The sequence below is a fragment of the Falco punctatus genome (assembly GCF_963210335.1).
Source record: "Falco punctatus genome assembly, chromosome: 1".
Taxonomy (NCBI): Eukaryota; Metazoa; Chordata; class Aves; order Falconiformes; family Falconidae; genus Falco; species Falco punctatus.
Window position 1 is genome coordinate 24,653,939 of NC_137580.1, and position 12,564 is coordinate 24,666,502.

The window sequence follows — 12,564 nt, forward strand, 5'->3', positions numbered from 1 at the left end:
GACCTTGTTGGTGTACCAAAAGCAAAGTACCTTTGGCAGCACAGGTCTTGGAGAAGAGCCAGTCAATGAGCCTGGGTGGTTCAGACAAGACTCCAAAATCACATCAAATAATTTAAGTCTGTGAGGACTAGCAAAGAAGGACTGCTTGATTCCTCTCTGTTTAATGTTAGTCTCTAACTCTACTTCTCTGTATTGTATGCAGTAGTTCTTCTCAAACCCCTTTAAGTTCCAAGAACGTGGGAACAGAAAGAAAGAAGAGAAATATGTGAAGCTGAGAGATGCTGAAAAAAGGCAGAGAGCACTGAAGGGGAATGGAGCCACCTCTTTCATCCTCAGCCCATGACATCAAAAACCTCAACATTCACTACGCAATGTGTTAGCTTGCCAGGATTTGTGTAATATTAAAAGGGGGGGGGGGGAATGTACATGCAAATGGATTCAAGTACACAATAATTATTCTCAGATGGACCAACCACATTATCTTGAAGATCAAAGGGAATCCCTGGATAAGTCAAAACACAACTGCCTTCAAACTGTGTTAATTGCAACCAGTAGAAGCAGGTAAACTGTGTCAGTCATTGGCACAATTAAACTATTACTCAGAAAGAAATAGGACCCAATCTTCACATAAAAGTTGTATGGGCAGGTGAGCCTTAGTAACAACTTAAAACATTGAAGTCATATGAGTATTTCTATCAACATCTCATGTTCCACAATATCTTATCAACATCAGATTCCCACCGGGGACTCAGTGGGACAGGGGCCAAGGCCACGCTGAACTCGGGGTACAGCCCTGCTGGTGTCAGCTGAAGAGAAAGAGCAGAGCTCAGACTTGCTTCCACTTAAATCAGTACAAACTTTGCTTTTGGTTTAAGGAAGGAAAACCCAAACATTTTGCAGCATTTCTTGATGAGAACACTTCATGGCCAAGTTTGGTTCTCCCAGATGAAAGTGCACATGTGCTGCTCCTGGCAGAGAAACCGCGTGTATGCTTTGCTGAAATATGCCATAAGTCATGTAAAGGCTTCCTTTTCAAACAGTCAAACCTGCCTCTTTCAAAAGCTACATGGAACAGATTTCTAAACCATCAACACAGGGCTACTGTACCTTCTGTATGGACGTCAGGGAGGATATCGGTGTGATGCTGCGCTACAGCTGATCGCCTGTACACCATGTGGATTCTTCCCTTTTCCTCTTCCATTTGCTTTCCTCTTTCCAAAGGCTCAATGAAGTATTCATCCTTATCAGTTCTTATCATTCCAGCCTGGTGAGGAAGAGAGAAAGCATGCCAATATGTCATTTGAGAGCCTAAAGACCTGGCCTGCTGCTTTAAAAACAAATATCAGGAGGGGTGAAGCATGAAACACTCAGCATATTGATGCACTGTAGGACTCAAATTACCACTGTGTTTGCTTTGCATGGACTTCTTGCAGAGGTGATATCCCTCTGTGCTCTGGGGATATTCATCTGGCATTAAGGGAAGATCTGGTTTACAAATGCGATGCATTACCCCTTCAAAAACACAACTAAGACTAAAGTCATACAGGACTTTACCATTTGCATGTTATGCGCAGCTGTCCTGTAATCTAAGCATGGCACGCTGAGCACTGTGTACTGCAATGTTCTGCTAATCTTCAACCCATATATATTCTGAACCCCTTGTGGCTCAGGCCCTTCACTGAACTTCATTAAAATCAGCAGAAGCCATATGGTTTCCTACTTAAATGAACACATAGTGTTCTAACCTATAACTATGTAGCTATTGACAATTCTTCAAAAGCCTTTCTCTTTATGTCTTCCACCTACAAAAGCCATGGGACAGGTTTGCAGACAAGGCAGATTTATCCTGGTGATTACCACAATTAAACTCACTGGAGTTAAGTCACACCTGCATTAAGTCCAGTTTAAGGGAAGAGACACTCATGCTCAGGAGGAAAAATTTCTTTGCTGGCACTCAAACGTAAATCACAGTAAATAACAGTGAAGGAAATCTGGTGATACACTCAAGGAAACAGTCACTTAAAATCCCCTGCTTGTACCTAAGGGCAGCAAGACTAAACTTCCAGCACAGCCAGTGAAAGCAAGAACATCATGTAAGGGGAAAATGGCTACAAAATATTTGAAAATACTGGAAAACACCAAAGGGATATATATTTTGAGAAGTCTGCAAGTTACTATCAAAGACATTAACGTACAAAATATGAACAATTGTATGAAATGTAGCAGAGCAGCTACTAGCAAGCGTTATCCCTATGACCTTCCTTTTACATAGTGATGTTCTCCTCCTTGCAAGTAAGCGGTCTGGGGATGGCTGCCAGAGCACATCCCCTGACCCACTGGATCCCACGGACACGGTCCTGTGGCTGAGGCTGTCTCGCCGAGGGCAGGGAGTGCAGACAGTGCAAGCTCACCTGAGCCCTGTCCCGCACAGCCTCTGCAGAGGTGCAGGCACTGACGGTGTTGGCTGGTGTGTTGGCCCCACGGCCAACTGAAAGTAAAACTCCAGCAATGTCTTTTTGCTCTGGAGTCGAGGCACAAGCTCTGCTCAGCTAAAAACCAAGGCATGTGAAAACACCTGTTCCCAGCCCACCTGCATCAGTCCCATGGGTAAGATTAGGTCTGGTGTGTGTGTATACATATATAACTCTGTAAGTATAAAACAGGGCAGGACATTAACAGCTGCTGCTTGCTCACTATAGCTGATGCATGCCTTTTTTCCAACCAAAGAAACCCCTACAGGAGCACCCAGTTACTGTAATGCTGCAACTGAAGATTTCACAACATGTAAAGTAGGAATTACAGTTCTGGCTTTGACTACAACCATAGATGCATACAAAGTATGAACAACAGGAAAAAAAACAAAACCCAAACAAACAACAAACCAACACAAAACCCGAAGGAGACAATCCTGACAGGTCTGCAAACTGCTCCAGGGCCTCCCTAGCCTCATTGGAGGAGGTACAGGTGCAGTTCCATGCTCCAGCTCTGAATGCCATCAAATTTATTTATGGCAATCCTAAACGGATATTTTTTTCCCAAAAAAATTGAGATTACCATAGTCTAAGCTTAGATAATTTGTCCAATACCAGTAGACAGAATTGTGAAGGTACATGACAGAGTATAAAAAGATTTTTTTTAATAAAAACATTCAAAATGTCACAAAGAGTACCCCACCACAGGCTTTCCATGCTCTGTGTGTTTTCATACATCTACACTCCAGTTTTCAGTTAATTAATTTCTTGAAGCATTGCTAAACTATATCAACCCAAATAAGACATTCTTCCTTCGTTTTCATTACGTGAGTAGCAGCAGTAAGTGAGATTTTTTGGTTGGAATAACTCGGGTTAGCATCACAAGTCAGTTTTACATGTGGCTAGTACACATAATTAGACTGGGAATTAATAAGTCCCCTTTGTATTCTAATGGCTTATTTGCTTGCCATTTTTCTGAGCAAAACTAAGTTTTGTACCTACAGTTGCTACGTTACTGGTGTAGACCTTGTCTTGGCATAAAGATTTTTTTGTAAATAACTCATTTTCTAGGAAGCTGTTGCCCGTGAGTTGGAAGTAGTTCTATCCAAAATCAGCATTCACTGCAAAAGCGAAGCTTGGCTTTGCTTCCCAGCTTTTCCTTGTCTGTGTTAAAACTACAAAGAGCCACAATTATATTTTTGAGAATGGGTGTGCCTTGCTGTAAAAGGAATATAAGAATAGTCTGCAAGCACCAAGCACAGTTTCCATTTTCACAACTGTATAAAACACTTTGACAGACCTAACACATTCCACCCCCCTTCAGCCACAACTCATTGTCTGCTCCTCAAAAGCCTCCTAACATCACAGATGCCGATAACATGGCTGGATTAATACAAGACAGAAACAGTTGCTATTTTAAAAGTCTAATTGCTCATTAAGAGGAACAGTACCCAAAGTTAACATCCCATTTCACCTAATCATGCTCAACTAATCACTTGGATCACAAGAAAAAAAATAATGCAAATTTAAATTTACAAATTACAAATTTACAAAGTATAACCGCTGAGATAAAAGGCATTGATTCAGGGAGACTCTTCCCTGCAAACACATCACAGAACAGGCTGGCACCTAAATCCGCAAAGCACTGACCTGTTACTATCCAGCACAATTACTGCAGCACACCCCGGGTTTTCTGTAGAAGATGACCAGCGGTCTCCTGGCCCTGGTACACACCTGGGATCACAGGCAGGACCAGGTCCTGTCTCTCTTCCAGGCTGGATCCCACTTCAGTCGGACTGTATCTCATACCAGCTTTTGTTGTCTTTTTTAATTTTAAAACAGTATGGATGATTATTTATACACACAGAAGGTGTACCTCAATCTTTTGTGCATCGTTACGGTGGTGGCTAAGGATAACCATCTAAGAGGATCTGAACTGCGTTGAGGGGATTTGTGCCCATCATCATGAACAAGCATCACACAATTTTTCTGCAAATGGAGCTGAAGGGTTGGATTTCCAACCAGTTGTCACCAACATAGGGTGGGTTCCTAGAGAGCAACATCTCCCGCTGATCCGGTGCAAGAGCAAGGATCTGACCTCCAGTACAAACTTGCAACCTCCCCTGTCACAGCAGAGAAGTTAATTAAAAATACACACTGTCAAATGGTTCACACAGGCTGAAGGCTGCAAGCACAGACCATTTACCACACCGGCAACGTGATTTTTGGAAGAACAGTGTTCCCCGCAGTCCCAAGAAAAAGGAAGAATTACATCAGAGACCAGGCAATTGTAGCTTTGTATTCAAAGGGTCAAACCTAAAGGGCTGAAGAAGGAAAAACATGGATTTTAAAAAAGTAAAATAAAAGGTGTATGTTGGTTACAATAACAAGAAAACATTTGGGTTTTGTTCAGCATCATTTCTCACTTTGTTCCTTATCTCTCCCACACCTTTTAGCATTGTTTACACTTTGCTTTATTTGCAGGTATGATTTTGTACCATCTGTGTGGAAGCTGAAAAAGTTTCAGTCTTTTAAATAATTAATTTGCCCACACTTTTGAGATACTCACCTTTATGCTGCTTCACCACTACAGTAAACAGTGCAAATATTAACATGCTATGGCTGACACTTAAGAGTTAAAATTACTACAGTGGTGTTATATTACAGAGCACGTTGTAAATGATGGCAGACAAATTTTTATAAACACTGGGGTTTTTTCCCTGTTATTGGAAAATGAGATTTAGAATAAACTGGGACAGTTTTGCTCCATTTTAACAGCCTACAGGCAAGCATGAATACAGAATCCAGCTTGCTTTCCAGTCTGACTTTTTCTTCCCCTCCCCCCCCCCCCCCCCCCCAAATTTCAGCAATAGAAGAGCTTGAAATTTTCCAAATGGATAAAGAGATGCATAAACAGGTACTGCATATTCAAGTGAATCATCACTGTAAACTCTACTGCTAACCCAGCATTTTCTTCCCTACCAGCTAGAGAGAAAAGCAGGTGTTTAGAGGACATATTTTTAAAGGCTCACTTGGAGAAAAGACTGCGGTGGATTTTCAAGAAAGAAGTATGTAGTGGATTTTTTTTTTTCCTCAAAAGCACATTTATGGAGCAATACAGGAAAGCATAGTCTGAAATCTTGGAATGATATTTAATTTTACTACTTCTTCTTACAAATTAACAACGTTCAAAGTTTCCATCAAGTGAAAGACGCAGTTTGAAATCTGTGTTTCCCTGAAGTTTATCTAGAACTGTCCTCATTCTTAAACCTGCTGAAAGCAAAAAGAAGCCTTTTGTGGCACAGTGGCTGGAAATAAACCCGCCTGTTCTCAGCACCATTTCAACCTTGACTGAGACTTGGGGGAAGTGGATTAACTTTTTAGCTTTCCTACAGACTCACTTCTCCCATTTTCAGACGGGCAGCAAACTCCCCTCCTTGAGGGCTATCGCAGGGGACACCCGCTAATGGTTCGATTAGCACCTTATGTGCACCCACCTCGCTGCCTAACTCTGATAGTTGCCTTTAAACAACTTGTGAGCATCATCATGCTTCGTGCCTGCAGCTCTTTCTGTCCTCCTCAGTCCAGAAGTAATGGTGCATAGCAAACTGAGGGGAAACCCTGCTGCTGAATTAAACCAATGCAGGAGCAAGTCCTACCCAAGTTCATAATAAAAGGTAACTGGGAGCAAGGCCAATAGTCTGGCATAGGCAGCCCACCTAGAAGCGCTTCCCAGATGCAGACAACGATGCATTCTTTACTGGACAATCCACTGATAAAACAAAACACCACAGGAAAATGCATATGTATTTTTTCTTTTCAAATGCAAAAAGACACAGACAACAATAGGGGAATTACAAACAATATCAAGCCTTGAGAAAATAACCTACAAGGGCAGGTTAAAGTAAGGAATCGTTTACAGAGCCAAAATCAACAGCATTTAAAGGGGGAACGTGATTCTGTATAAATATGCATGGAGTATTAGCTGCAAGAGAGGAAAGAACCATTCATTCAGAGAGCACAACAGAGAACTGTAGAGTGACCATTAAGAATGGATACATTTAAAGTCAGTAAACACTATGGGTGGGATTTTCAAAAGTATTTTAGGAAGTTAAATGACCTTTTTCTAGTGGCTTGCAATAAGGGCAAGTCATTTAATTCCCAGGTGTGTTTTGAAAAGGCCACCCTCACGTGTCAGAAAGTGAAAGAGTGTGTTTAGTAAGGCAGCAGAGTCACACTACTGGCCATTATCAAGTCAAGTGCTGCTAATACTTGCCACTGCATGTTACTGGAGAGTAGGAAATGCTTTGGGCTGTTAAGTCTACAGTGCATTTATTTTACAAATTAAACCTACGACAGAATATCCCCATCCTACCTATCATCTCACGTTCAATGCAACCAGGTCAGTAAATGTTCTCACTTTTTGATGCCAGTCTCCACTGCCCAGCTTTATTCCAAGTTCTGGGTTTTTTCCTTCTTACTGTCCTCTCATGGTGCCCCCAAACACAAAAGCTTCTTTTTTTCATGCAACTCCCTCTACAACACACTCACTTGCCTAACTGCCTATGAAGAAAGTTTGACAAAGGGTAAGATTTCTGAAGTGCTGAGACCTCTGTCTACTGTGTTCATCAATAATGTCTTACGCTTCCCACCTCCTGTCCTGTCTGCATCTGCTCCCTTCTGTCTCACTGAAATCTGTAAGCTCTTGACAGCAAAAGCTGTGTTCATGACCTGTGTCTGCACAGCATCTAGAGTGGTAGGACCCCTGATCCATCAGTACACACCAGTATAAACCAAGTAGGCTACAGGCACACTGTCAATTGAAACCCAGTATTACATGTATCTGTATACAAATGCTGGGAAACAACCCTGAACAACTAAGCAGATGTGACCAAAATGATTCAAGGAGTCCCCATTTCAAGTAGATCCAAGTATGTGTGCTATAGTACCAGCAACCATCAGATCCTCCACCACCACCAGGCCATACCACTTTGATGATCAAGGAACTGAAGTTTCTGACATGCTGGGAATGTGAACAAAGCAAGGTCTGTACGAGGAGCCAGGCTGCAGGATAATTGGGCACCAATTCACAGATTTTGTCACACAGCAGTGGCCAATGCAGGCTCCAAGGGGAAGAGCAGAGAAAGCAAGACATGGCATGATGACCCTTCCCCAGGCTCCAGCCTAAGAGCTTTATCACAGAATCACAGAGTCTTTTAGGTTGGAAAAGACCTTTAGGATCATTGAGTCCAACCGTTAACCCAGCACTGCCAAGCCCACGACTAAACCATGTCCCCAAGTGCCGCATCTACATGTCTTTTAAACAGCTCCAGGGATGGTGACTCCACCACCTCCCCAGGCAGCCTCTTCTGATGTTTGACCACCCTTTCAGTGAAGAAGTCTTTCCTCATACCCAGTCTAAACCTCCTCTGGCACAACGTGAGGCTGTTTCCTCTCATCCTATTGCTTGTTACTTGGGAGAAGAGACAGACCCCCACCTTGCTACAGCCTCCTTTCAGGCAGTTGTAGGGAGCGAGAAGGTCCCTGAGCCCCCTCCTCTCCAGGCTGAACCCCCCCCCAGTTCCCTCAGCCGCCTCTCATAGGACTTGTGGCCTAGCCCCTTCCCCACCCCTGGACACGTTCCAGCCCCTCAGTGTCCCCCTGGCAGCGAGGGGCCCAGCACTGAGCCCAGGATTCCAGGGGCGGCCTCAGCAGGCAACCAGGACCAGCACTGCAGAAGTTGAGCCAGCTCCCTGGCAGCAACGGGCCAGCACAGCCACAGCTACGCAGCCCTGGCTTCCCCTCAGCTCACGCGCCATTTCCCCAGGGAGGCCACACTTAACCTCACCAGCAATGAGCGCTTACGGGAGCACAGTGACTGAAACCGTGCCACGTATCCAGAAGTTCATCAGAAACCACCAGTATAATAATTACCAAGAGAAGAGGGTGAACGGTGGTTTCAGTGACCAAGTGCCACGTCAGCTCCTCCTGGGATAGAGTGAACTCTCCCTTTTTCTTGATAAATCTCCAGCTAGCGCTGCTCCGTCACCGGCTGCTGGCTGCATTCCCATCAAGCGATGCTCAGAGACAGCTGCTCCTGAAGGGCACAAACCATCACGCTGAGGTCTCAACCAGAAGGGGCCAAAATTGTCAGCGGTGGGGTAACAGAGGGCATCTTAAAGGGTATGGGTGGAAGAAGTCTTCCATTTTTCAGGTTGGCCTGTAAAGATTCAGGATGCATTTGCCCAACACTATTTGTAAATGAGAAACTCGTTGAAATGGCAGCCAGTCACACAGAAACCCCTCTGTGCCCCACCAGTGAGGTGACAACCGGCACCATGATCACCTTGAGCTCTACATACTTCCATCCATCAGGGTTTATGAGCTGCTTGTTTTTATATCACTAAAGCTGTATACATTTAAGTAGAATGATATTAAATTATAGCTAAATACTGACAGGGTCAACTATACCTCACTGACTTAAAGGTGGTGAGTGCACAAGATAATTATTATTTTCAGTGCAAAATGCTTTCATCTCAGTGTTTGTGTGTCCTTGCTATTTTTTTAATCTATGTATGCACTTACCTTTACAATATTATATTTCAGCTGGTATCTGTATCTTGAAAACCCTGCATTTTTTTAAGACATAATGGATCTACCACAGAGGATGTAATTATATAAATTATGTTTTTCAGCTGTCCTTAATGCCCTTGTACTGCAAAGAAACAGTTTTTAAAACACTGACATTGTACTCTGCAGAAGAGAGCTATTAATTAGTAGCTATTTCTCCTAAGCCAGCTTTGAACAGCGTGAGAACTGAACACGTGAGGCTGCTTTAATCAAATCAGAAATACAATATTGAAATATTTGCAAATTGTGGCATAGCTGCTCCCAGACCAATGTGGCAGGCACGGGAGTAAAGTGTAAAGACTAAAAGCACTTCTGTTGCTAAGCTGGTTTTGTAGGCTGCTTGCATCAGTTTCTCTTTCTCTCTCGTGTTTTTGTTTGTTTTGTTTTTACATTTTTAATACCTGCCTTTTTCACTTAGATGAGAAAGAAATGAGATCACATTCTATAATGTCCCTTGCAATGAAAAACTGTTCCTGGCATCACACCTGCTCTCTGTGCTCCATTCAAGCTTTTCTAACCAACTCTGTCACCAGGCTTGTTCCAGACCTCAAAACTGAATTTTTGGTTTATTTTCCTATTCTGCCATTTCTCGCCTCCCAGCTAGAAATTAGGAGCAATATGTAAACACCCTTCTGGCAGTTAATTGGGATTACCTATTTAATCCAGGTCTTTTACAGAGAACAAAGAGCAGTGAATTGGACACACCAGGCCCAGCTGGCTGGAGCCAGCCCTGGAGAACAGCCTGCAAACGCCCACCCCATGGCACACTCAGTGCTTACATCGCTCTTCCGAGGATGGACATCAATGCTGCTTGCTTCTGACAGCACCGAGTACACAGGTATGTTACACTGCTGTGCCAGCGAGCTCCACATTCTTCTATAAGAGACCATGCTCTGAGATTAAATGCCTTTTCACCTGCTTTCCACTGCTTTTATGAGGATGCAGTGCCTTTGCACTGCACCGAATGCAATGAACAAGGTGTTCAGCTCCTTCACAGCACCCTCAAGTGAAACATTTATCTATTTGATGTAGATTTCTTGAAGCTAACCATTATACAGGCTTTTAGCACAACGGTAACCACACCAGCTGAATACATGTGACAGACATGCTTTATCTATACCTGAGGCATAAAACTTGATGATCTAAAAATGTCAGTCATCTAACCTATAATTGCGTACACTGCACTGCGAGGGATACATGGGCAACAGAGCCTCAGTGCATCCCACCTACATGAGAATCTCCATTTGTATTACAGGCACCTTTTATCTGGCTTAGGATATGCACAACTTTCTGTAAAACAGAAAGTAATCTGGAAATACCGCTTACTGTGTCTTTACCGTGAAGATTTGAAATAGGAGAGATTACAAGATTAAAAAATAAAATTTAACATCACGTTCAAGGCTCTACATTCACGTCTAAATGGAGCAGGTTGTCAGTAATGTAAGAAACAAATTAATAAGGAGGCTGCAGTTTGCCCAGCAGTAGAAGCTTGTCTGTATGAAGCTGGGCTGCATGAATAGTCCTTGGTAAGAAATGAGCAAGCTATGTAAAGAAATAAATCAGCAATAAGCACAGGGATCTGAGGATGCAAAAATCACTTTCCCTCTAGCAGAAAATTCCAACTTGGGACCCTCCAGTAGCATGCAGTTGCAAATGTGGTGTAATAAACTGGATTATGTAGTTGGAGTTTACCTAGGAGGTAAGTAGAAATGAGAAGACAACAGCTCTTTATCAGAGCATGTGGAAGCAGGCACATGTAAAAGAGCCAGACAGTTATTTTCCAGACCAAGGACAGCTAGAATACAGTGGGAAAAGGGAAAACTGCCTGCACAAGGCAGTCAACCCTGTTTTAGGGAAATGACTGCACCCAGGAGGATCAGTCTGCTTGCTTAGAAGACTAAGATTGAGATCAAACGACTGCAACCAACATGGGCAAACAATGACAAGTTTTGTCTGCCAGGTATACAGTAAGGCTTCCAGAGCCCACATCTCTTCAGATCAGTTGTCACCTGAATGCAAGAAAAGGGACTGTAACTACCCAAGGTCAGCAGAAAAGGGCCCAAATACACCTAGGTCTGTGAAATTGCATACTTTGCTGTTCTATATAAAGAATCGCAAGCTTGTGTTCAAAGAGGAGACAAGCCCACTTAGAAAGAGGGTCCTCTACCACCTTGCCATCTGTCCTTAAAAACAGAGATGGAAACTCTTCCTTCATGTGGCAAAGACAGGGCCTCTTTGGCTACATATCAGTCAATAGCACATATACCTCTTGCCATGTATTCCTCCCGTCTCACCCGGTGGAACTGTCATCTGCTCCAAAACCAAGACATCTCTCCCAGTGGAACAGCGTAGTCAACAGAGTCCTTAGACACACTTTTTCTGAACTCAAGGAAGAGAAGTAGGATACTGGCAGCAGTAGCTCAGAGAAAGAATCGAGACAAACAGCAATATATTCTCCAAGCTTGCACAAATGTAAAGGAATTACTCCCTTCCTGCTGGAGATTTCTCCAATTTTTATTTTTTTTCCCTCTTCCATTCTTCAAAGCATGTGGTGGAAGCATGTCGCAACACTCTCCAAACTACCAGCTGAAACAAGGTCTTTTACCATCACATACCAACATACTCTTCATGCCAGTCCCTCTGCTGCCTTCTCCTAGTCTCTCCTCATCCAAGGTGGGTGGGTGGGTGGGCAGGCAGGCTCACACTTTCTCTTTTCTCGCTGCTTCTTCCTCGTCTCTATTCCTTGGCTGCTCAGCCACTCAACAGAATCAGCCACAGCTGCACCTTATCTACATCAGCCAGCCCACAGCTGTATATTATCAATATTAATTAACCCAGCTTCATTCCTCTACAGAAGCAGAAGAGGTCTTTATTTGACAGACAGAAGCTGAGCATCATTCTCTCTCATGAAGAGCAATGAAGAGGGATATTGTGTATGCCAAGCCTACTTTCACCTTCCACCCATGTTTTCCAAGAGCACCCAAGATGGACTTTCATTGCCCCAGTTTCCCACACAGTAACTAAAGGAATCGATTTCCACACATGCATTAAAAAGGAAACACAGAAATATGTATAGCATCCATAAGTGTTAGAATTGGGATAGATTAATATATTCTATACATATTCTATATGTCCCATCCCTGGCAGTGCTCAAGGCCAGGCTGGACGGGGCTGGGAGCAGCCTGGGCTGGTGGAAGGTGTCCCTGCCCTTGGCAGGGGTGGGAACTAGAGGGTCTTTAAGGTCCCTTCCAGCCCAAACCATTCTGTGATTCTCAGATTCTCAATTTGGGCCACCAATGGCTTGCTTGGCTCATAACAAAATCTCTTAAAAGATTCTCCACACACATAAGTTAAAATAATAAAGTTGCTTGTGCTGACCAGTGTAGTTTCAGCTAGCATCATCATTTATTTCACCCACCACCAATGCCGACTGAGCCAGAACTGCAGCACTAGGACTCATCAG

At 43.4% G+C, this 12,564-nt stretch overlaps 1 protein-coding gene across 2 annotated transcripts in view; it reads right to left on the bottom strand.

The window, feature by feature from the left end:
* ADAMTS3 (ADAM metallopeptidase with thrombospondin type 1 motif 3) overlaps window positions 1–12,564 on the bottom strand; it is a 138,432-nt gene that overhangs the window by 86,520 nt on the left and 39,348 nt on the right. For both annotated transcript variants that reach the window (XM_080408303.1, XM_080408302.1), the window contains one exon: window positions 1,108–1,264. In XM_080408303.1, coding sequence (XP_080264429.1) covers window positions 1,108–1,264 — 157 coding nt within the window. The remainder of the gene's footprint in view (window positions 1–1,107; window positions 1,265–12,564) is intronic.